General features: G+C 36.2%; 1 protein-coding gene across 1 annotated transcript in view; it reads right to left on the bottom strand.

Moving 5' to 3' along the window:
* Nucleotides 1–22824, bottom strand: part of CFAP47 (cilia and flagella associated protein 47) — a 312383-nt gene that overhangs the window by 280197 nt on the left and 9362 nt on the right. Inside the window, exons 5-21 of the mRNA XM_069873329.1 lie at nucleotides 21681–21909; nucleotides 20973–21133; nucleotides 19968–20101; nucleotides 19223–19458; nucleotides 18337–18529; nucleotides 14041–14254; nucleotides 13503–13655; nucleotides 11757–11946; nucleotides 11555–11651; nucleotides 10335–10551; nucleotides 9287–9531; nucleotides 8156–8286; nucleotides 7147–7269; nucleotides 5626–5757; nucleotides 4347–4424; nucleotides 3641–3785; nucleotides 2644–2735 (exon numbers count right to left, since the gene is read on the bottom strand). Coding sequence (XP_069729430.1) covers nucleotides 2644–2735; nucleotides 3641–3785; nucleotides 4347–4424; nucleotides 5626–5757; nucleotides 7147–7269; nucleotides 8156–8286; nucleotides 9287–9531; nucleotides 10335–10551; nucleotides 11555–11651; nucleotides 11757–11946; nucleotides 13503–13655; nucleotides 14041–14254; nucleotides 18337–18529; nucleotides 19223–19458; nucleotides 19968–20101; nucleotides 20973–21133; nucleotides 21681–21909 — 2770 coding nt within the window. The remainder of the gene's footprint in view (nucleotides 1–2643; nucleotides 2736–3640; nucleotides 3786–4346; nucleotides 4425–5625; nucleotides 5758–7146; nucleotides 7270–8155; nucleotides 8287–9286; nucleotides 9532–10334; nucleotides 10552–11554; nucleotides 11652–11756; nucleotides 11947–13502; nucleotides 13656–14040; nucleotides 14255–18336; nucleotides 18530–19222; nucleotides 19459–19967; nucleotides 20102–20972; nucleotides 21134–21680; nucleotides 21910–22824) is intronic.

The raw sequence follows: 22824 nt of genomic DNA, 5'->3' as shown, positions 1-22824 counted from the left end.
GGAATTTAAACTACTGTTAAATGTTATACATAGTATGTACCCTCGCACCATTCAAGGAACAATACTGCTAGAACCTCTTTTAGCATTTCTAGATCTTATTTATAATATTTTTAATTAGCACATTTGTGGCATTCTATTTTTATTGAACTCCTAACTGAATTTTCTGTATGGATGTTGAAAAAAAAAAAAATTAAACTCTAGCTTAACTAAGCTAAAATATTAGTTATACCATCACTATCTTGCTCCCATCTAATCCACACACAGACCAAACTCCTCAAATGTAAGTATATTCTATTCCAAAGTAATCAGATGATACAAAATGAAAAAAAGAAATGAATGGAAACTTGAGAGATTTGGAAAAGTCTTACACAAGGGCATTACAATTTTAGCAGCCATTTACGCTCTCTGTTTAGTGTTATATCATTGGGTTATTAGAAGATAACCGGCAGTTACAAAGTAGCATTTCATTTCTAATTTCTATTGACAATCTTTCTATTAGAAAGAAAATTTAAGATGTTGTTGGATACCAAAAAATGTTCTTTAAGAGAATGCTGTTACAACAGGTTGCTCTTGTAACTGAAATACACATCTCTCAGGACTTTACTGGTAAGATGAAAATCAAAACGAATTAAGTTTCAAAGCTTGGCTGTAAAAACAGTAATAATATATACCTACTCACTAAACATTCAGCCTTTTCCCCATATTTATTTTACATGGCTCTACACTATTTTATGTACTTCTTTTTATTTATAAGGGAAATTAGCCTTGCTACATTCCAATTGCCACATTTTAAGCAGAATATCTATATTCCTTTGTATTAGATATTGTTTAGCTGGTTTAAAAATCACACTTAGCAAGAGATAGCCACTAAGAAGTACCGTTATAATTCCCAAGAGCCTTAATACTGCCTTTGGAGCAACAACATGCTGTTTGAATACGTACATTCCTAACACTGTATTGAGTCTAATCTGATTCACTTACTTATCAGAATGTCACACAGACAGTGTCAAGATACAATGTCTCTGGCTTCTCCTGTGCTATGCTATAGGAAGAAATTAATTTGGCTTAAAAGAGTTCATTTTTTATGAATCTACTCTGGAACGAGTCCAGAGAAGAGCAACAAAGCTGGTGAGGGGGCTGGAGAACAGGTCTTACGAGGAGCGGCTGAGAGAGCTGGGGTTGTTTAGCCTGGAGGAGGCTGAGGGGAGACCTCATTGCTCTCTACAACTACCTGAAAGGAGGTTGTAGAGAGGAGGGTGCTGGCCTCTTCTCCCAAGTGACAGGGGACAGGACAAGAGGGAATGGCCTCAAGCTCTGCCAGGGGAGGTTTAGGCTGGACATTAGGAAAAAAATTTTCACAGAAAGGGTCATCGGGCACTGGAACAGGCTGCCCAGGGAGGTGGTTGAGTCACCTTCCCTGGAGGTGTTTAAGGCATGGGTGGACGAGGTGCTAAGGGGCATGGTTTAGTGTTTGATAGGAATGGTTGGACTCAATGATCCGGTGGGTCTCTTCCAACCTGGTTATTCTATGATTCTATGATTCTATGATTCTATGATTCTATGATTCTATGATACTGACTCATGTTCTGTCAGGAAAAATAATCTCAGAATAGTGGAAGTGCTAAAAGTTTACACCATCAGTTATTTCACAATAGCTTCCATGTCTGCACAGAATTTAAACTGACAGTAATAAGAGGTCTGTGTTATCAGACACAGCCTGTAATGTGCAAATATTAGAATGATACTTTGAACAAAGGTATTCTATTTTATTTAAAAACTAAGTACTGGGAAGAATGGTGGGAGTGAAGTGAAGTGAAGTGAAGTGAAGTGAAGTGAAGTGAAGTGAAGTGAAGTGAAGTGAAGTGAAGTGAAGTGAAGTGAAGTGAAGTGAAGTGAAGTGAAGTGAAGTGGAGTATTTTTTTTACCTTTCCAAGATGCACTGTCTCTGATATTCCTTTACTATTTTTTAAGGTAAAAATTCAGCTAATGCAACAGGATTATGCTGTAGAAGTGGTCCCCAGTTGCTTGTTCTAAAGCTGGCTCATAACATCAAAGACCTAGTATTCTTTCAGTTTGTTGTTCTCCAAGTAAGTGGAAACCCCAAACCCTCCATTTCCAAAGCACTGTTCTATATGTTTAAATTAAGAATTTTCTATAGCATTCTCTATTATAGACACCTACTGCCAATAAAATGCTATTTTCCTGAAGTAAAGCTCAGCCATAAAGCCTCACATCTTCAATTTATACCTCAATCAGAAAGCACCTTTGCCAATCTTTATAACACAGAACACTCCTATTTTTGCAGTCCCTCGGTCATCTGAGAGCTAAAGCACAAACAGCTGCAGAACAAAAATGATTGGCAGTTTGTTAAACGATTTAATCAATGTGTGCTAAGAAGTTTAAACTTGTGTTTATACCTCTTCTATTTTTAAGTCATTGAGAAAGTGTGTTTTCTTTGTGTGTGCAAACATTTAACGAGAGCAGCAAAATTTATATAAAGGTTATTTTAGAACCTGTTTTCTTAAGAATTGCATTACTGTAATAAAACTACTGCACACACTAAAATGTACATAAAACATCCTCCTTCTTTCACCATAGAAATATCACAAAGCGTGATTTCAATTCTGCATAATCACAACCTACCTTTTTTGGCATGAAGGACAACAAGCATTGCAAAGCTGACTTTCCCTTTAAGGTGACAGAATACAAATGAGGATTTGAAGAACAGCAATCGACTGTCAAACAAAATTCAGAATCAAATTACAGATGTTATTACACTAAATGCTAACTTTGTAACATTGTAGTACTTCAAAGTGATTTCCAACATATGGTACCTAGATATTTGCATGGTAAATATTTCTCAAGTTACAAACGAATATAGTCTTTCTCATGAGGATTCTGGAGGTAATTTTGAGCAGCATTCATCACCAGCAACTTTCATTTACATTACTGATTTGGGAGAACACAATATTTCATAAAAGAACCTTACAGTCACTTTCTGTCGTCACCCACACTACACTAAGATACAACTAAATATTATAATACTATCTTGAAAAAGAAAACATCTTGAAAGCTTGCAGGGACACGAGGCCATACAAGCAGAGCTGCAAAATACTCTCATGAATACAGATGCTGGAACAGTGAAGGAGGTGTTAGGACTGAAGTCGAAAACAAAATAGCAACAATAAGTGAAGGGTAAGAATCTGCACTAGTTCTATCAAGAAACAAAGAATAGCAGCTTAATGCCATACATTGCCCCAATCTCATTGTGCTTTGGCACATGCAGAACAGATGTCATGCAGACATCCTGTACCACAAGGAAAAGGGAAGTCCAGACTCTTATACTGATGATGAACTAACCGAAGGATAAACATTGCCAGAACAGAAGTAAAAAGTCCAAGAACAGGGAAAGAGAATAGTTGTTTGACTTTGGTTGGTTGGTTTATTTAATTGCTTATCTATTTATTTATTTATTTAAACTAGCAAGTATGGAGAAAAAAATTAATTTAAATTAAGCAGCATTTTAATTGCTTTAAGTTTTCTTACATCAGAAAATTTGTATACCAGAAATTGTCAGATTATCTTTCAGCATTATGCATTCTTCATTTAATGAAAATTGTGATATAGCAAAGGCAAGTACCTGAACGGTCATGAGCGTTCAATTTAAAATCTTTATGCTTAGAAAAATCAAACTCCACTCTGGTACACGCTTGTCCTTTGTTCTGTAGCAAAAAGGGAATTGATTTTGTACAACCGACATAAACGCCATCAAAATCAAATACTTCCTGTAAGTTTAAAGGAAAAAAAAAAGAAAAAAGAAAATTTGGGCCAAAGCACTGTGAAGTCAAGTTTATAATTGAACTGAATATATTTAAAATATGCATGTTCAAAGATTCACAGCTTATAATAACAGTCTTTGTTAATCAGTTGTCTTGCATAACCCTTATCTCTAAAATCTTTCCAGGATGCAAAACAGAACAGAATTCAACACATAAGTACAGTTATACCATCAGATAAGTTTTCATCATTCAGAGAACAGAACAGGGGATTTCTTTTCCCCTTACTGCTTTTTTCCCCAGTAACTACCTTAAAGAAATCCTCTCACTTTTAACATACTTTTTCCAGATTGTCAAATTCAAATGCTAAAGCTGTCAGCTATCATGTAATGCAACTGTGATATGTATTTTTTTTAATTTTTCTTCCCAAGTTCTTGTCCTTGATAATTTCATCAGGTAAATTATATGGGGGGAAAATGAAAAATATTAAGTAGAGGTGAACCACTTTGACACCTACAAAAAGCAAAACGCTATCGATCTTACCAACTTCTGTTATTTCTTCATACTTACCACATCAATGTTTATTTCAGGGATGTCTACAAATCCGTCAATCCTAAGCGCTAGTACCCCTGAATTTCGCACTGCTACCTAAATAAATGGACAACAGTGTGATTGTTGACAAGGTCATTATAAAATAATTATATGAAAAACAACCTTTTTCTTTTTTTAAAAAAAACAAAAGAACTAGCTTTCCCCGTAGATATAGAGTGCAGAGAGGCATTCAGCATAATTTGTAATGAAAACGTGAAAATAACTCTGCCCTTATATTATAAGGCATTTTCAGAATGGAAATATAAAGTAGTAAAGAAAATGCCTTCATTTTCTAAAATATAGAGAGAGAGCTTCCAGAAACACGTAGCTGCAAAGAAGAACCAATCATGCCTCTGTGGCATACCATGTTGGACATAGTCATAGCCATCAACTGGGGGAAAAAAAAAAAAAAATACCATTCTTCTGCAGACAAAAATAATGTTGCAGGAGGCTGTACCACTAGATAGATTGCTATCACTAGCTCATTCACTAGAATAAATAGTTTCCTCCAACAGGAGAAAGCTTGAACGGATGAGTCTATTCAACAGCTGTGAGGATTAGAAAGTATACTATTATAGAACACAAAGGGCTCAACAGAGGTGTTAGTACAAAGTAGATACTATTGTTCTGAGCAATACTAAATCTTTTTTAGAAGTGGAAAAAATGAAATGGATGCTAGGTTTAGCGAGCATAACATAGGCAACCACAGAAGATGAAGACCACAGGATTAGAGTCAGAAAAAGTAGCGAAGACCAACCCTCTGGGGTTTCCTTCTGATTTCCTTCTTCTTCATTTTCAACTGACCAAGGACAAGATCAGGAAGCAGAAAATAAAATAGGACTAGAGGCTTATTGCACTCCTATTATCAAATCAAATCTTATTATCAAATCAAACCTACTAACTCTGAAATGACGGCAAAAAAAAAAAGTGTCTAGAAATTGCACCATAAAGACATTGCACCATAAAAACTACAGATGTCTACATGATCTTCTGAAGACAACCACAGGTTAGTTTCAACAACTCGCCAATGGAATATTACGTATCAGGTCAAACTGAGGGCTTTTTTGATACTTCAGACCAGGACTGAGACAAAATAACAGAGCAGCTCACAGCAACCATCAACTGCTGTAAAAAACCTTTTTTCTTTTTCTTAAAAAGCATTAGAATGCTAGAGACAAAAATCAAAAGATGATCAAATGTCCACAGATTTCCACACAACATAACACTCAAAACACAAAGTTCTTCCAGTTTTGAATACCTCCGCTCTTGTATCAAAACTCATTTTTGCATTTGGAGTGAAAGAGATTTGGAGATCAGCATGGCCTCCTACAGGTACCACTCCTTCAGAAGGGGTGATTGTCATTCCAGGCAGCGGGCTTGAATCAAGAACCTTCAAACATAAACATCAAATATTAATAACACTGAAAAAGGTGGTGGTATGGAATGTTTTTTTTTAAAAAATACCAATATATACATCATGAAAATTTTATATTCTTCACAAAGAATCTTCACAACATATAATGCTAATTTGGACTTACAAATTTAGGGCAAAAATACAGATAAACAAAAGAAAATAAGATTCCTAAATGTGATGCCCAGCAAATTCTACTATGAAATGGTATTTGCACATCAATTGCAAATTTCACATTCCTGTTTTCAGGTTGTCTCCATGAGTTATTAAAATTAAGACATGCCATCTAGCAAGTCTCCAGAATATTCTACAAAGCATTTTTTTCAGTGTCAGATACATTCACCACTTCTTTTTTGGTTCACAGTAAGAAGACAGACTTGGGACCCTAGTCCTGTGAAGTTTGGTAATAATACCAGGAGTAAATATTTGGATTATCTACAACTAGTAAGGAAAAAAATAGAATTTGTTCACTTCTAATGCATTCAAAACAGATAACCTTTTAAAGTATAGCTACACAGGTGATAGTTCCAGGATCAACCAGCCATTTCTTGGCTTATGAGTACTTGTGGAGCCTTAAGAGTTGGGTATGTTTGTTGATCTTATAGATTATGCTGATTTTATTCTTTCAAGCCAATCCCCCAAGACAGTGGAAATAATACTGGTTATTACAATGCTTAGTCGATAAACAGAGAAATACACTACAAACCAACGTTAATTAATCAAGTCTCTTAGTACCATAATGTAGAAAACAAATTCTCAAGGTTTTAATGAGACATATTCTGCTTCACTAAGTAAATACAGTAAATTGTTCTGTGATCACAAGCATTAATGAGGTTAGGTTGCCTACTTATGCATGCAATATGTCTTTACCCATTTTGGCATCCATCTCTCTTATCCAATTCATAATATAGTCTATCTTCCTTTCAGATATCAGTCTAGCAAAGTAATTCCATTTGCTGTGACTTGCCTGGGTCTATGCATGCAATGTTTGGGTAGCCAGTACGAACAGGATGACTAGACAGTTTACTCTGTCCCTCAAACTATCAAATCATCCAATCTATAGCTGTTTTTCATAGGGCACACTAGGACAGGTGAAGAACCCTCAACACTGGTTCTTCATCAAACTTACAGAATCTTTCAGACCATTACCTCTTTGCTTTTTTGTCAATCCATCTATCCATCAATCCGAATTTGACAGAGGGACAAAATACCTATTCATAGAAATCTTGTTCCTTTAGAAAACCAGACAAAAATTTAAGTAGTATGTATCTAGTAACTGAAAACAATACTGTTAAATGATCTGATAAAATGAGCTCCCTTCCTACTCATGCCAAGAAATTACATATGCTAAAAGTAACTTCAGCTTACTTGGAAGTACGCATGATTGTATCCTGTATTTTGAAGAATGGCTGTGTTACAAGTAGATAAACCCAACGGACTATGACGGAAGAGTATCCTTTGTTCCATAAACTGAACTTTAGTAGTACCAAGCTATAAAAAAGAAGAGCAAACAAGCAGAGTAAATAGCATTTTACTTAGTAGAAATAAATAATTCAGTCTAATTTCTTTTTCATTACAAAGTGAGCTAATATACTTGTAGAAATGCATAAATTAGAAGTATTCAAATAGACAAACAACTGTTTAAATGTGAGACAAGATTTAGTGAATATAATGAACATTTCTACATTCAAAGCAAACAGGCACAACCCCAGAGATATTTCTGGGTTAATTTCAAGACAAATAAAAATATTTTAAATAAATTTAATTTATCAGCATGAGCTCCATGATTTTTTTAAAATCCTAAATGTGTGATCAGTAAAAGATATGCCTGTGATTTTAATACCAGTAGAAATGCCAATGTGCTAATTTACACACATCCTGGTTTACATATGGCAATTTCCAGCGCTTCAAAAGAAGACGAAGTAAAGAAAAAAGCTACTGGGGGCAGGAGAGGCGGGGAGGGGAGGTGGGGGAGGAATAAAAGAGAAAGCAGTCAAAAGGAAGGGAAAAGTTTTCTTGGTTTCCGAAACAGAAGTTCTAGAGCACAAAGCCAGTTGAATACAGTGGGGAAAAAAAAACAAGTGTCTCCTTCACACTCTCTAGCATGTAGCATAAGATAGAAAATGATTAACATAAGCTGAATTTCACTGTTCAGAATATTATCCAGAATGCCACTCTTCAAATTATAAAATAGCAAGTTCAAATAGCAATTCAAAATTACATTTCAATCTGTGGTTACCCTCAAGCTCTTAAACATACCTTCCCATACACATCTTTATTTTTATCCCTTGAATATAAAGAAATATCATACCACCTCTCAATCTTCTTTTAAAAAATGCATATTTTGCTTCTCTAAATCTGCGGTATGAATTCTTACCTTCACAAAACATTTCAATTTAATTTTGTTTCCTTTATGCACATGCAAGATGAATTCTCCTGCTTCTGGAGAGTTGAACCCTGGCTGCCAAACAACTTCACACTCCAGATCGCTATAGGCCTCCACAAAGCCTAAATGATTAGTTATAGCATGCACAGGTACATTTAGAAAATTGCATTGCATAATTAGAAATAACATAAGCATATTAAAGTGAAATGACCTTCTATTACTGAAGACTAAGCCTGTGTTTCAAAGGTGTTCAACAGTATGCTGAATTAAGTAAAATCAGTTTCTGCATTCTCCTGACAATTGCATGATCCGTTCATTAGAATCCTGCAGAGTTCAGGATTCTACACTCAGAGTTCACTGCTGTTCTTAAGTCATAATTAGTCAAATAGTCATCATTTTAAAAAATATAAGAACAGTCTGTCCTTCTTGTAGAGTAACAACTGTGGGAAATACCATATACATTTTCTAGCTTGCAACTGAGTCTGAACCTGTATCAGCATAAATATCTTTTCTCAAGAATCAGAGCACATCAAGCTCCTGATCCAGCCAAATCTTGTTTGAACTGTGTAATGCCAATTCAGTTAGCTGTTAGTTCTTTAATAATGGAACTCCAACATACTCATGCAGAACATTTTCTTTCAAAGGAAAGACGATAAAAGCTAATGTCTCACACACTTCTAATATTGATCCATAATGCAAGTGGAATCTAATCCCACATTGAATTCCATTTGTGGCTCAGACTGTCTACATCAACTTCGTAGCAGCTTCATTCATACACTGTTTTTGAAAAGTTTCCTGTCCTTATGAGCTGTACGATACTGCCAACTACCATTAAATAGCTACCTCAGTTTTAGAATACTAGCAATCTGTGCTGAGTAAAAGACTTATATAAGAGCTGCTGGCTGAATATAAAAGCAACAAATTGGACAGACAGTACCCTTAGGATAGGGCTTATAGAGGGAGAGCTATGGTATTAACGCTCTGATCTGATACTACTTTGGGGTCAACATCAGTATGCCTCTAATCTAAAAAGTAGAGTTTATAACATCAGCTGAACATTTATCTTATTTAACGTTATTGACATTTAAGATACATGGCAACACACTGTACTGCATAGCATACCTTTGGCTGGCTGTATAGAAAATGCAGTTTCTCTATCTGTAACTACAGGCTTCCAAGTAAACGCAGCAGGATGGTTTCTAGGGTTGCATATACTGACCGTTGTTCTAAACTCTGCCCCTGCTAGGTAGCCAGGAATAGGATTTAAAATCACTTCCTCTGCAGATAGCTGAAGTTCAACAGGCACTGCTTTTGCAACAACCAGCACATGCCCAGGGTGTTGGTTGTTTATTGTGTAAGTGAAAGACCTGTAACATAAAAATACCTATTCTCAATATTTTTATGTATTTATGTTATAGTCAGAGTAAAAATTGTGTGATATAGTAATTAGCATGAAAATACTTACCTAAACAATTGAGTGTTAATACACAGTTCAGACTGACAAGACAAAGCAATTTGTAATTGTTTTGCATTCAACTTAAATCATGTCAAAAGTGAAGATCACCCCAAAGGATGATGAGTCTTATACAGTCATTTCAACAGCATGAGTAAAGCTAAAGTTCCACCTCCACAACAGAAGGCTAGAAAGCAGTTTGCCTATATATTTATCCAGGAGCTATATCAAAAGATCTCAGCATAGCTGCAGTGATGCAATACTGTGCCAGAATGAGAAGGGACAACTCTCTGTGGGGACAACTCTCCATGGGGGGCCATTAGAGCTAGTGTTAGGCTTAGAGCTAGGCCTAGAGCTGTCCCATGTAGAGTCGTCCCAATGGAGAATTGTCCTAGACCCTGCTGGATAGGGCCCATGATTTTCCAGAAAATTTCTCCTAACAATTACACTGTAATAGCAAAACTGTTTCCTTTAAATGCCTACAGCTACATCGGTTTCTGACAGGACAGTTTGTTACTTTTTTTAAACCCTAAGAAATATCACTATACAAGCAGAATCATGCAACATAAAACTGCATGAATTATTGCAATATCACTGCAAAGTAGTGTATACCATTAGTACTTATGATAATTACACTAAGTTTAAACCACTCACGAGTTTTTGTATTCTATTACTACGAAGAAAATATGCAAATCAAGATAAATATAAATATGTTACCTTTTAAATATTCCAAGTGTGTTTGGCTGAAATACAATTGGAATATGAGTCTTTGTACAAGGAGGCACCACCTGAGACAATGGACTTGTCCACTGTAATTCATCCATTTCAATCTCAATTTGTATCCATACATGAACTAACAATTTATTGATGATGTGCAGTTTTCTGGCTGTTGTAGAATACAAACAAACATCACCAAAATCCATAGTAGGGGGACCTGGAATACATAAGAAATAAGATCTTCAACATTAAAAAGTAAAAGTAATGTAAGGAGGCATAACTATTAAAATAATATGATTAAAACACTTAAGTCTATCCAATTACAGAATTAATCTGCTAGAACAATCCTTTAGCAATAAAATTTGGAAGGAAATATCATGCACATTCTGTGAATATTTTCAGTGGTACAACTCAAAAGCCAGCACCAACATTTATTTTTTAATTCTGTCTGTATTAGTCAGCTATTAGAATAGGAAAAGTGATGTGCTAATTACCAAAGGCATTTATTTACTACTAACACAAGTTTTTAAGATGGTCTGCAAATTGTGGTGTTCATGGCACGAATCAAATGTCACATAAAATAGTATTTTTTTGTATTAATACGTTTATCTTATTTTACCTTTCCCCAAGTGTATCAAAAGACTTAGCTACACTATTCAAGTTCCAGCTTCATTAAAAAAAAAGCCCAGAAATACTAAAAATTTTCACTTTACTGCTAAATTACCTTAATGAAGAAAAACTGACGTTCAAATAGACCTGTTTATGCCTCCCTATCCCAGAGCACACCACTGAAGTTAATTTGAAGGAGAATCCTCAAGAGGTTTTACTTTTTTGGGGTATTACTGTTCACTGCTAGTTCCCTGAAACATTCTAAACAGTTCCATGAATCTCGTCAATATTAATGCCAGTCCAGACAGTGCCCAATAACAAAGCATAAGGGTATGAGCAGCCTCATACTATGCTGTATTAATTTCTCTATAACAAGCTGTAATATGAGCAGTCTTTAAGGAGCTCTCCTTTTATATGTTTATACCTAACCATATATCAGTATTTTATAAAAAGTACAAAGCTTTAGTTAAATACTACTGTAGATATCAAGCCGTCACCAAATTAAGCTTTTTTCTACTTAAGGTAAACAATTATGAACATAAATCATGTTATTATAAATAAGTGCTTTTATAACAACTATACAAATTTAGTAACAAAATTAAAAATCTTACCAATGAGTACTTGATGAAGCTGCTTGGATGTCAAAGTTAGACTACAATCTTCCTTCTCTTGGGCAGAAGATGGCATAGCATTAAGCCCACTCCAAATCTGTGATAAGCATAACATATATTCTCAGAGCAGGATCACGATTCTTATGCATTTCTATATGATAAACACATTATGCTTACATTAGTACTCAAGCATTTAACTTACTTCTTTGATTGAAGATTTAGAATCAATTGTTGCCAATATCTGACTATTTAACAAGCAATTCTCATCTGAAGGAAGCATTTCAAACTCCAGCTTCTCCTTGTGAAGATCTGCAACTGATATCTTTGGTGACACAAGCCCTTCAGCTGGTTTAAGGCCTATGCTCACATAATTGTTATAAATATAAAACTGCCTACAGGGGAGGGGGGAAAAAAAGAGTATTGAAATTTAAAGGTTTAAGGATCCCACATTCTACATAATAAACTAATCAAGATTTATAAACATAACAAATAATATTTGCAATTGCAATATTTATTAAAAAACCTCAAGTACAGAAAATGCCTTGAAAATTCTTTTACTGTATCTTTTAGGCAAAGATTAACATCCTTTGCACATTTGTGGCAATTGCTTAGGTTGCAAGCGTTATGTCTACCAAAATCACAGAATCACTAGGTTGGATTTCCAGGATCATCAAGTCCAATCATTCCTATCAACCACTAAATCATGTCCCTGAACACCTCATCCAAGAGTCTTTTAAATACCTCCAGGGAAAATATTATATCATCTCTAAAATACCTCTTAAAGAACAATTAAGTTGCACTTAATAGCTAGCAAATGCCAGCATTACCAAGGATCCTTTAATTGCATATGTCTGAACTGGACCATTTATAGCCTAACTTTCAGAGCAATTAACTGGTCTTGGTCAAAGTTCTACTCCAATCAACCAATTTCACCTGCAACCAAGAGAGCTGAAACTTCCAGAGATCTTACACAGATGTTTTGTATGAAGCACTCAAAATGTTTGTTTATATGTTTGACAGTAATAGTGAAATTTATCTGATAATTGTGAATTTTCCTTTCTGTTCTTGCTCTTCATGCGATATATCTTGAATATGTGCACTACACTCATACAAACAACAGTTCATCCATTACATAACACCAATTGCTTTTTAAGAAAACCATACATCATATGCATGTATAAAAATAAAATAAATCCAGCTCTGCAAGCCTTGTCTGAATCATGATCTATATATACAGAGCAAGACAAAATGAGATTACAAGAATAATCCACTGATATTATTTTTAATTACAGGCCTTCCAAACTGAAAAAACTTAAGGCATAATTATTCGTGCTTTAGAGGTTTCACAGGCTTTTTTTTTCTTTAATTAAGCTTTTAAAAATAAGACAGCTGTCAGTTCTGCTTCTCTGTGGTGCTGCTGCACAGCATACTGGCCAAGTACACAAATCCATGAGGGGAGAATTTACTGTAAGGCTAGAAGACCAATACAATCCTTCACTCTTACCTGCTTCACAAATTATATCATAATTTACATACTGAATCCATCACTTCGGGTGAGCTAGACATACTAGTTGGAAATACACACAATTTATTAAACAGAAAGAGAATCCAACACAATCAATGTTACGTTTTTCCTATTAACCATAACTAACTCTTCTTAAAACTTGTCATCTTATTTTAAGTTTATTTTCAGTTTAATTTCAAGTTTCGTGCCGCTGTCTTTACATTCTACCCAAGAAGTGATCTCTAACTAAGTGAACATTTGAATAAAAAATGGTTTGAATGCATTATAAATGAAGGTCCCAAGACTACAAGCCTTCCAGTTTAGGACAATTTTAGGTGTATGACTTGTGCCAAAGTTAATTCTGCATGTATATACATATATAGAAAGAGACATATTTTTCATATGAGCCAAAAATCTTTATTTATCCTTTAAACAAAGTCTTACCTAGAGGCATCTCTCTGTAAACGACGCTGTCTTAAACTAGAGATGAAGTCTGTGTAGTATTCCTTATGTGCTTCTTTTGACAGTCGTTCACTGCCAGTATAAGTAAACTCTGGATCTATATAATTGTATCTGTCAGTCTTTGTGAAAATAGTCCTATATATTTGAATAGAATTGTAGTTTCACTAAATGTGTAAAGCAATCCTGGGTCATGTTATAATGAAAACATATTGATTTTGCTACACATATATTTCACTGCAGACATTTTATCACAGCTGATTATTAATATTGACCTTGTAAAGGCAACCATAAAAATTAAATACTGAAACTGTAAGAGCTACATTTGTACTTTCACATAAGAAAAGCAACTCAAGAAATTTATATGTAAGAGGCTCAAGGTTAAGTAGAATGCAATGAATTTTAAAGAAATTTCAGTCTGAAAAAAAGCAGCAGTTAATTATCATTTGAGTAAGCAATTTTGATCTACTGTACTGTATATACAAATATGTGGGTTTAAAACTTACATACACATGATTTTTACCTGTATGTCTTATTCCATTCACCAGGCCTAATGCTGGCTGCACGGTCATTAGGAAAAGCTGTAAGTGCATCACTTTTACAACTCCTGTTTATCTGGTGAGTATGAATATGTGTTTGGGTTGATTTAAGTATTGCCACAGGTGCTGTATCAGTGTACTGTCCGGTGTCATCAGCTACAAACTGTCCAGTTTCATTGGAAACCATTGGTGTTATACCTTAAAATTCAAACAAAATGTTGCATATAGTTATACTATACTTTTGAAATAAAAGTCAAAGCATTAGAAAAATATTTCTTAATATTTATAATATCAGACACTCATAGCTGCCTCTGTTAGAACACTGTCCGCAGTGTCCTAAAGCTTATCTTAAGGGTAGCAAACACAGGAATGACTTTTGACACCAAACTCCTAAGCTATCACAACTAAAAAGAGAGCTCAGATCTTTTTCACTCTAGCTTTAGAAAAGCACATATACATTAAAGTTAGAAGAGAAAAATTGTGACAGACACCAGGCCATGTGTTTGCTCACCTGTCTTATATAAACATTTAAAAGAGCATCATAAAAAAATAAATCCATTCCCTTCCTCCCTCACCCGCAAAAAATAAAAAAAATTAATACATTAAACATATTGGGTTTACCCACTTTAGCCTTACTTTACTCTTAAATGGCTACAAAAATCACCAGATTTCCATTCTCCAAACTATAGAAGTGATTGCAACTTCCACTGCCCAGGGAAGCACAGTTTGTAAGAAGCTTCATTCCAATTTCTTCCCACCTCCACTTAATACAGACAGACAAGTAAACATACTCATCTACAGAGACTCAGAGAAGTGAACAGGAAGTTATAGAACCCATCTATATAACGACCTGAAAAACCTCGCTTTCCCTCAACGCTTCAGTGAAGCTTAAAAACAAAACACAGATATCAGTAGCCTATAGAGTTCAGATACCCCTCATCACCTCTTCATAAACTTGCAAACAGGACAAGAACGGGAACTTTGGTAGAGCAAATGGTAGACAAGAACATTTATAACTCATATAACTGGAGTGCAGCTATGGTGGGGTACAAACTCTTCAGGCGGGATAGGAAGGGTAGGACAGGAGGCGGGGTAGCCCTCTTTGTAAGGGAGGGCTTGGACACCATTGAGATGGATTGTGGCGATGAGGAGATTGAGGGCCTGTGGGTTAAAATCAGAGGAGCCCACCAGAAGGTAGATTTTGTGATGGGAGTCTGTTACAGACCACCCAGCCAAGGAGAAGCAGCTGATGAGCTCTTCTATAAACAGCTGGGGTTAATCTCTAGATCAATGCCTCTTGTTCTTGTGGGAGACTTCAATCTTCCTGATATCTGCTGGGAGTACAATAGAGCAGAAAGGAAGCAGTCTAGGAGGCTCCTGGAGTGCGTGGAAGACAACTTCCTTGCACAACTGGTGAATGAACCAACAAGGGAAGGTGCCCTCCTGGACCTGCTGTTTGTGAACAGAGAAGGCCTTGTAGGGGATGTAGCAGTAGGTGGACGCCTAGGACAAAGCGATCATGAGATGATAGGGTTTTCTGTTCTAGGTGAAGTGAAGAGGGTGGCTAGCAGGACAGTAGCACTTAATTTCCAGAGGGCAGACTCTGAACTCTTCAGAAGGCTGGTTGGCAAAGTCTCATGGGAGAAAGTACTCAAGGGCAAGGGAGCCCAGGAGGGCTGGGAGCTCTTCAAAAAGGAAATCCTAGCAGCTCAGGAGAAAGCCATCACCATGTTCCGGAAAAAAAGCCGGCAGGGGAAAAAAACAGCTTGGTTGAACAGAGAGATCTTGAGTGACATCAAGAAGAAGAGAAATGTTTATGGGCTCCGGAAGAGGGGACAGGCCTCTTGGGTGGACTACAAGAGGGAAGTTAGATTGTGCAGAGAAAAAATCAGAAGGGCTAAGGCTCAACTAGAAATCAGATTGGCAAAGTCTGTGAAAGATAACAAAAAATCTTTCTATAAATATATAAATAATAAAAGGAGGACTAGGGAGACCATACAGTCCCTATGGACGCAGAAGGAACAACAGCGACAGGGGATGAGGAAAAGGCTGAGGTACTTAATGCCTTCTTTGCCTCAGTCTTTAATTGCAAAGAAAGTTGTTCCTCCTGTGTACAAACCCAGGAGCTAGAGGTGCAAAATGAGGCTCCCACGATCCAAGAGGAGGTGGTCAGAGCCTTGCTAGAGCAACTAGACACCCACAAGTCTCTGAGGCCGGATGGGATTCATCCAAGGGTATTGAAGGAGCTGGCGGATGTGCTGGCCAAACCCCTTTCCATCATCTTCCAACAGTCCTGGAAGACTGGGGAAGTCCCACTGGACTGGAGGCTGGCTGACGTTGTGCCCATCTACAAGAAGGGTCACAGGGAGGATCCAGGAAACTACAGGCCTGTCACTCTGACCTCAGTGCCAGGGAAAGTCATGGAGCAGGCGATCTTGAGTGCTATCATGAAGCACATGCAAGAGAACCGGGTGATCAGGCCCAGTCAACATGGGTTCACAAAAGGCAGGTCTTGCCAAACTAACCTGATCACCTTCTATGACAAAGTGACTCGGCTGCTGGATGAGGGAAAGGCTGTGGATGCGGTCTTCCTGGACTGCAGTAAAGCCTTTGACACAGTTTCTCACAGCGTTCTGCTTGAGAAACTGTCAGCCTCTGGCCTGGACAGGCGCACACTCTCCTGGGTGGAAAACTGGTTGGATAGCCGGGCCCAGAGAGTGGTGGGAAATGGTGTGAAATCCAGCTGGAGGCCAGTGACAAGTGGGGTTCCCCAGGGCTCAGTGCTGGGTCCAGCCCTGTTCAATGTCTTTATCAAGACACCTGGATGAAGGCATCGAGTGCACCATTAGCAAGTTTGCGGACAACACTAATCTGGGTGGAAGTGTCGATCTGCTGGAGGGTAGGGAGCCTCTGCAAAGGGATCTGAACAGGCTGGACCACTGGGCAGAGACCAATGGCATGAGGTTTAACAAGGCCAAATGCCGGGTCCTGCACTTGGGGCACAACAACCCTGTGCAGTGCTACAGACTAGGAGAAGTCTGGCTAGAAAGCTGCCTGGAGGAGAGGGACCTGGGGATGTTGGTCGACAGCCGACTGAACATGAGCCAGCAGTGTGTCCAGGTGGCCAAGAAGGCCAATGGCATCTTGGCTTGTATCAGAGGTGCTAAGGGGCATGGTTTAGTGTTTGATAGGAATGGTTGGACTCGATGATCCGGTGGGTTTCGTCCAACCTGGTGATTCTGTGATTCTGTGATAAAAGCTGACAAAACTCAAATACTCTCGATCCACAGAAACATATTTTGGTTATCCTGATGAAGGAGAAAATCTGAAGGAGTACACGATTTCAACAATAAAACCCAGAGATTGTGAATCATCAGTTTCTCATCAATTCTTGGTTGCCACAGAAATGCATTGAAATATATTCCTTAAAGTAGCAGGAATAGCCAGCAGCTTAGCAACCTTTCTGGTATTAGGAGCAGCACTATATTCTGACTTTCCAATTACTTCCACTTTTTCCCACAAAGTGCTCTCTGAAAAAAAAATGGGTATTGCCTTAATGGTTTTCATTACTGAGTACATCTTCAAGTGGACAGCAGTCAGTTAAGGAGTATTCACGCTCCCCTCCTTATCTACACACAGAAACCAGCTACATGACTGTACAGGACAGCCCTGTTGCACTGTACTGCTTACAGGATGTTACAGCACATTTGATGCTAGAAAATCTGTTTCCCATAATTGGTTTTAAAATCCAGTGACAGGCTATGTCAAATCTACTATAAAGTGGTTGTTTGCAGCATGTGTTAGGAACACGAGGAACAACTTAGAGTAATTATTGCATATCCTAAAAGATTCTTTATGCTGGCATAGACTTCATTGGATAAGAGCAGTCAGTGCAAGTGGGTCAGGTAGCAGGCTGTATTAGCTGGCAAATTCATCTGGCAGTAGTAACTTTCAACCAGTAAGGGATACCTTTTTGTCTTTCCCAACTTCTTTCTGTGTTTTACCCTTCTCTCTACTTCTGTTTTATAAAATTTAAATAATCATATGATGAAAATCCATGCTTGAATAGTTCAATTTTTATTGAAATATGAAGGGGATACCATTATTTAAGCCATTGCTTTACACTCTCGTGAATATATGCTGTACAACTGAGCATTCCCTCAACTCCTCAGAAGAAATCTTTTTAATAAACTAAAAATAGAAAAAAAAATCTCTTTCAAAATGTTAACATACTTTTAAAACATTTTATAATTTATTATTTATCATTTTAAGCATCTTACCAGGATTAACTTTGAATACAATGTTTTTTCGCTTAGATTTGCACACACCAATAAAGCTCAAATGTATTTGGTGAATGGATTTTGTCTTCAAAATTCGTAAACTACTTTTCTCTAGTATTGTACCAATGATATCAACAACTTGCTTCACTTTAAATGTTCCTATTTGATGTGGAGAAAATGTAAATATCACATCCTGGAAAAGAAAAGTCATTATGAGATATATGAAGCAGAAAAGCTGGGAAAAGAGTTTTGTGTAATTTTCTGTTTGAGTCAATTCACTCCACATTACTTCCAAGTCAGGTATTCAAAACTGGGCTTTCAGAACATGCCAGCTGCCACACATAAATTAACAATGTAAGGAAATACAAAACTGTTTTGCACTAGACCACTACAAAGTTTCAGTTGTTCATTTCTGGGTCAATTTTTTCTCTCTTGTGCTCCAAACTGCAGGTTTGTGAATTTTATGTCTCCATATTTGACTTCAATTTGTCAAAGTTTCTTCAGTTAAAAAATATATTATGATGCTTGAGTATTTGTTATTACTAAAAGAAATGAAAAGAATCTCACAAAGGTTTGAGTATAAATCACTCTTACCAAGTAAGTAAAATATAAGAAAAAAAAATTAAAGCCAGGAAAAGCCAAGGTAAAGGTTCTTTAGTACTGCAATTATTTTTTCCAAATTTAAAATTACACTTGTTGCTTCCTGAAGTACAGGAAAGAGCATTGAAATACTCTACATAAGGAGAAAAAAATTACACATTTGGCCGATGCTTAATTTCATGTCTACTGAAATTGTATTGTTCTGGTTTACTTTAAAGTAATTCCACTGCTGACCACTGGAAAGTAAACTGCATATCTGCATAATCTAAGAGAAATTGATGATTACCTTTGCAGATCCTTCTCCAATTTTTCCTTTTTCGGGAGAAATATTAAAGTGAGCAGTCTTGCGGAAGCTGAATGTTACTGGAAGGGACTCAGATTCATTTTTGAGTGTGCATAGAACTTGTGTTTGTTCACCCGGGAAACAGTTCATAAAGTTAATAACCGGTCCTGGATTAAAAGTTAACATGACAGAAACCCCAGAACCTGTCAAAGCTAACTCCGTGTCATGAGGACGATTCACTGCATTAGATAAACACAAAAAAAGAAACAAACTAAAAATCTCACATACCTATTAGCTAATAAACAGAAAGGTTATACTGTAGTTCTATGGCTGCAAAACCAAAATGATATCATAATACAATGTGATTTATAATGCAATTTTCTATAAACTTAACACAAACATGCAATGTAATATGCACTTGAAAATGCACAAAACTGGTATTACCATAGCGTTGGTGACTTGCAAATTGCTGGGTTTTTTTATATCCTCCAAATATTTACACTTATAATTAAGTTCTAGGACTTCACTACCAGCAGGTGCATTCACGACATGCACGATTGCTTCCTTCTTTCTACTCAGTGTTCGAAGACTTAAGTTAAAACAATTTATTTATATTTATATAAGTAAAATACAGGTTTTGCTGCTAATACTGCTAAGAAGATTTAGAAATTAAAAAGAAATCAAGATATACAGTTCTATCATTCATATAAACATTCCTGATAGTGACTGTGCATTTCAGATAACATACTTGTGATTGCTGTGGTACCATCACTGAGTGCCTGCAGATAGGCAGCATTATTCCCAGCAGCTTCAAATCTCAGAAACAGTACGTAATCTTGTTTCAGTGATGGGTCATTCTCTCCTGAGTCCCTTTTAAATTTTCTGTAAGAGTCACAATCTCTAATTAGAAGTTGGTGAAAAACCAAACCACCAAATCCTAGCCTACAAAAATAAAATCAAGACTTCTTTTTCATCATCCAGTCTGACTTCTTTGCTGTTGGTCACAGCTTAAACAAATGACCTTTATACTTACTTTCAGAAAATGGAATGGTAACAAATTTCAGCTCAACAATATCCATATGCTTATTATACTAGTTATTTGATATCTTTTCTGGACTATAACAGTCTTCTAAACTCGTATTACATGCATAATATTCACTTATAGAGTTTATGTCAGGGAAAGTCAGAAGAGTGCATTTGTTTATTCTTTTCCTTATCCAAAGAAGAAATGCTCCCTTATGCTTCCGTTTTCTCTAATGGAATGAAAGCTTTCCAAAATGTTTCATTCTCTTGATGATGAAGTATAAGTATCATTTCATAATGCTGCACATATACTATATCTTAATGAAATAAAGCTGCAGTCATTATAAAGGCACTTAATTTGACAGAAATTGGAAGCCTCTAAACAGTCTTCAGAGATTAAACACATTTAATGGGAGCTGAAATTATTTCCCTTTGCAAAATCTAACAGAGTTTGTGTTCTCAAAAAAACAATCCGAATCAATTCTTGGTTCAAATACATTTTTAATGTATTATAAAACATCTCCCAGATAATCACTTTAGACTTTGCTTTCTCATTTGAAATATCATGCCAAGCAATTTCTTTTAGCACACATAAATGCATAAGAAGTCATTCCAAAAAAAATTTGCAAAGATGTTAAAATTATTTTCTCTAACGTAGCTTGTTGAACAATAGTTTGGCTAAATCAACACCTGTACGTGGGTGTGTGTCTAATTTGTACTACTCACTCACTTTGGACTAAAGCACAATGTAACCAAAGATTTCTCATAAGGTAGCAAGGTTCCTTGACTGGGAATGCATAAGATCAAGGTGGAAACATCTACATGTCTTGTACTATTTTTGAGGCTTAAGTCTTGTAACGCAGCATCTGCACTCCTCTGAAGATCTGTTCCCTAAAAAATATTGAAAATGTGGAATAGTTCAGGCTGTTCTGCTCCCATTTTTGTGGTTTTTGTATCTTCCATAACAAGTAGAAAGACCTAAGGTAAGTAACAATGCCAAAATAGTTACATATCACAAAGCTAATCAATTGATTTTTAAACATCAATTTCATGTCAGTGTTTTGAATTCCCTTTCTTAAAGATTATGCTCACTCAGATGATTTCACTGTTTGAGAAAAACAAGTGAAACCACAGATGCTTAAAATCTTAGAATTCAAAACATATTTTGATAACTCCTACTAAATGATAAGCATTCCAGTAGGTCAAGCAAAATCACTGCCAGAAAAGCCTAAAAAAAAAACGACATACTCAGGGAACATACTTAACATCATTAGGGTTAACATGCCACATAGTAAAAGGGAAATATCAAAAAAAAATTAATTCCAGGTTTAATTTACAGTAAAGAATTTATTGGTTTGACAGAAGTTTCAGAGAGCCTATTGATCACAAAATAGTTTGAGACAGTAAACACTACTAGAAGATCAGAACACTTTCTTACCATCTCTCCTCCAAGGGCATTGTCTTCCAGTACTGCTACCCAGTTCATGCTCTCAGGACTTTCATTGTATAAAGATATTTGTTCAGTCTTTGAACACCCAAAGTAAACAGGTCCAAAGTTAACGCATTCCAAGGTATTTCCGCAAGACACTCCTAGAACTTTAAGTACTTGTTCAACCACAGCGCCTTTGACCCAAACTTGAGTGCAGCCATGGCCTTCCAGTTCCACTCTGTCAGTAAAAGTGGCAAGCAGCAATAGGTAATGCAGAAAAATATTAGAAATAGTCAGTTTGGCTTATAATAGAACCTATGCAATACTGAACCAAATCAGAGCATTTAAATTACAATATCATATCTAACAGGAATTACCAGTGAGGAAGAATCACACATTACATGGTAAAGTTCTGGGTAGCTTTGGAGAGTTTTTTCCCCTTTTTTAATATTTGATACAAGAGGAAAAGCATCTCAAAAGTATTAGAGATGTCCAAAGGTGACAACATTGCTCTTATTTCTATCTTTGTATCTAGACATCAATTTTAGCATAGATTTAGTTATTAGTAATGTTCTCTTATGCAATTGCAGCTAGAGGTTCATCTGAATAACCATATCTTGACAATATCACAAAACACCAAAGGACCATTTAGATATTTTCAAATCTTCGTTAGCAGAATTCTACTGGAACAACGCATATGTGTTCCTATTGCACAAAAGAATGACATTTAATAATATAATTTATTGTTTTAATGGAATCAACTATCCTGAAACTGAAAAACAACCACATCCTCTTCACTATTATAAGAAAGCTGCATTGAAAGGGACTTCCCAGATTGGTATCCACTTCCATATTCTGGCACTTCCTGAACCATCTGTATTTACCATTTGGAAAAAAAGACAAGGTAGGCATTTAAAAATAGTCTGCTTTTTAGAAAAAGTTAATGCTTGCAAATACATTCCCTCCATTTAAAAAAAAAAGACAAAGCAAAGGACAACATAACATTTCTGAGACTCCTGAAACGCAGAAAGCCGAAAGAAAAATAGCAATGTAACAGGAGTTAAAAGAAGTAAGGAACACAGGATGCATAGAAAGGTGAAAGATACAAAAGCTCTTATTTATATACCGAGAAATGTGCAAACATCTTGTATCA

This window comes from Phaenicophaeus curvirostris, chromosome 1 (assembly GCF_032191515.1).
Source record: "Phaenicophaeus curvirostris isolate KB17595 chromosome 1, BPBGC_Pcur_1.0, whole genome shotgun sequence".
Classification (NCBI taxonomy): domain Eukaryota; kingdom Metazoa; phylum Chordata; class Aves; order Cuculiformes; family Cuculidae; genus Phaenicophaeus; species Phaenicophaeus curvirostris.
The sequence above is the reverse complement of the archived record's forward strand: the minus strand, read 5'-3'. Positions and strand labels throughout refer to the sequence as shown.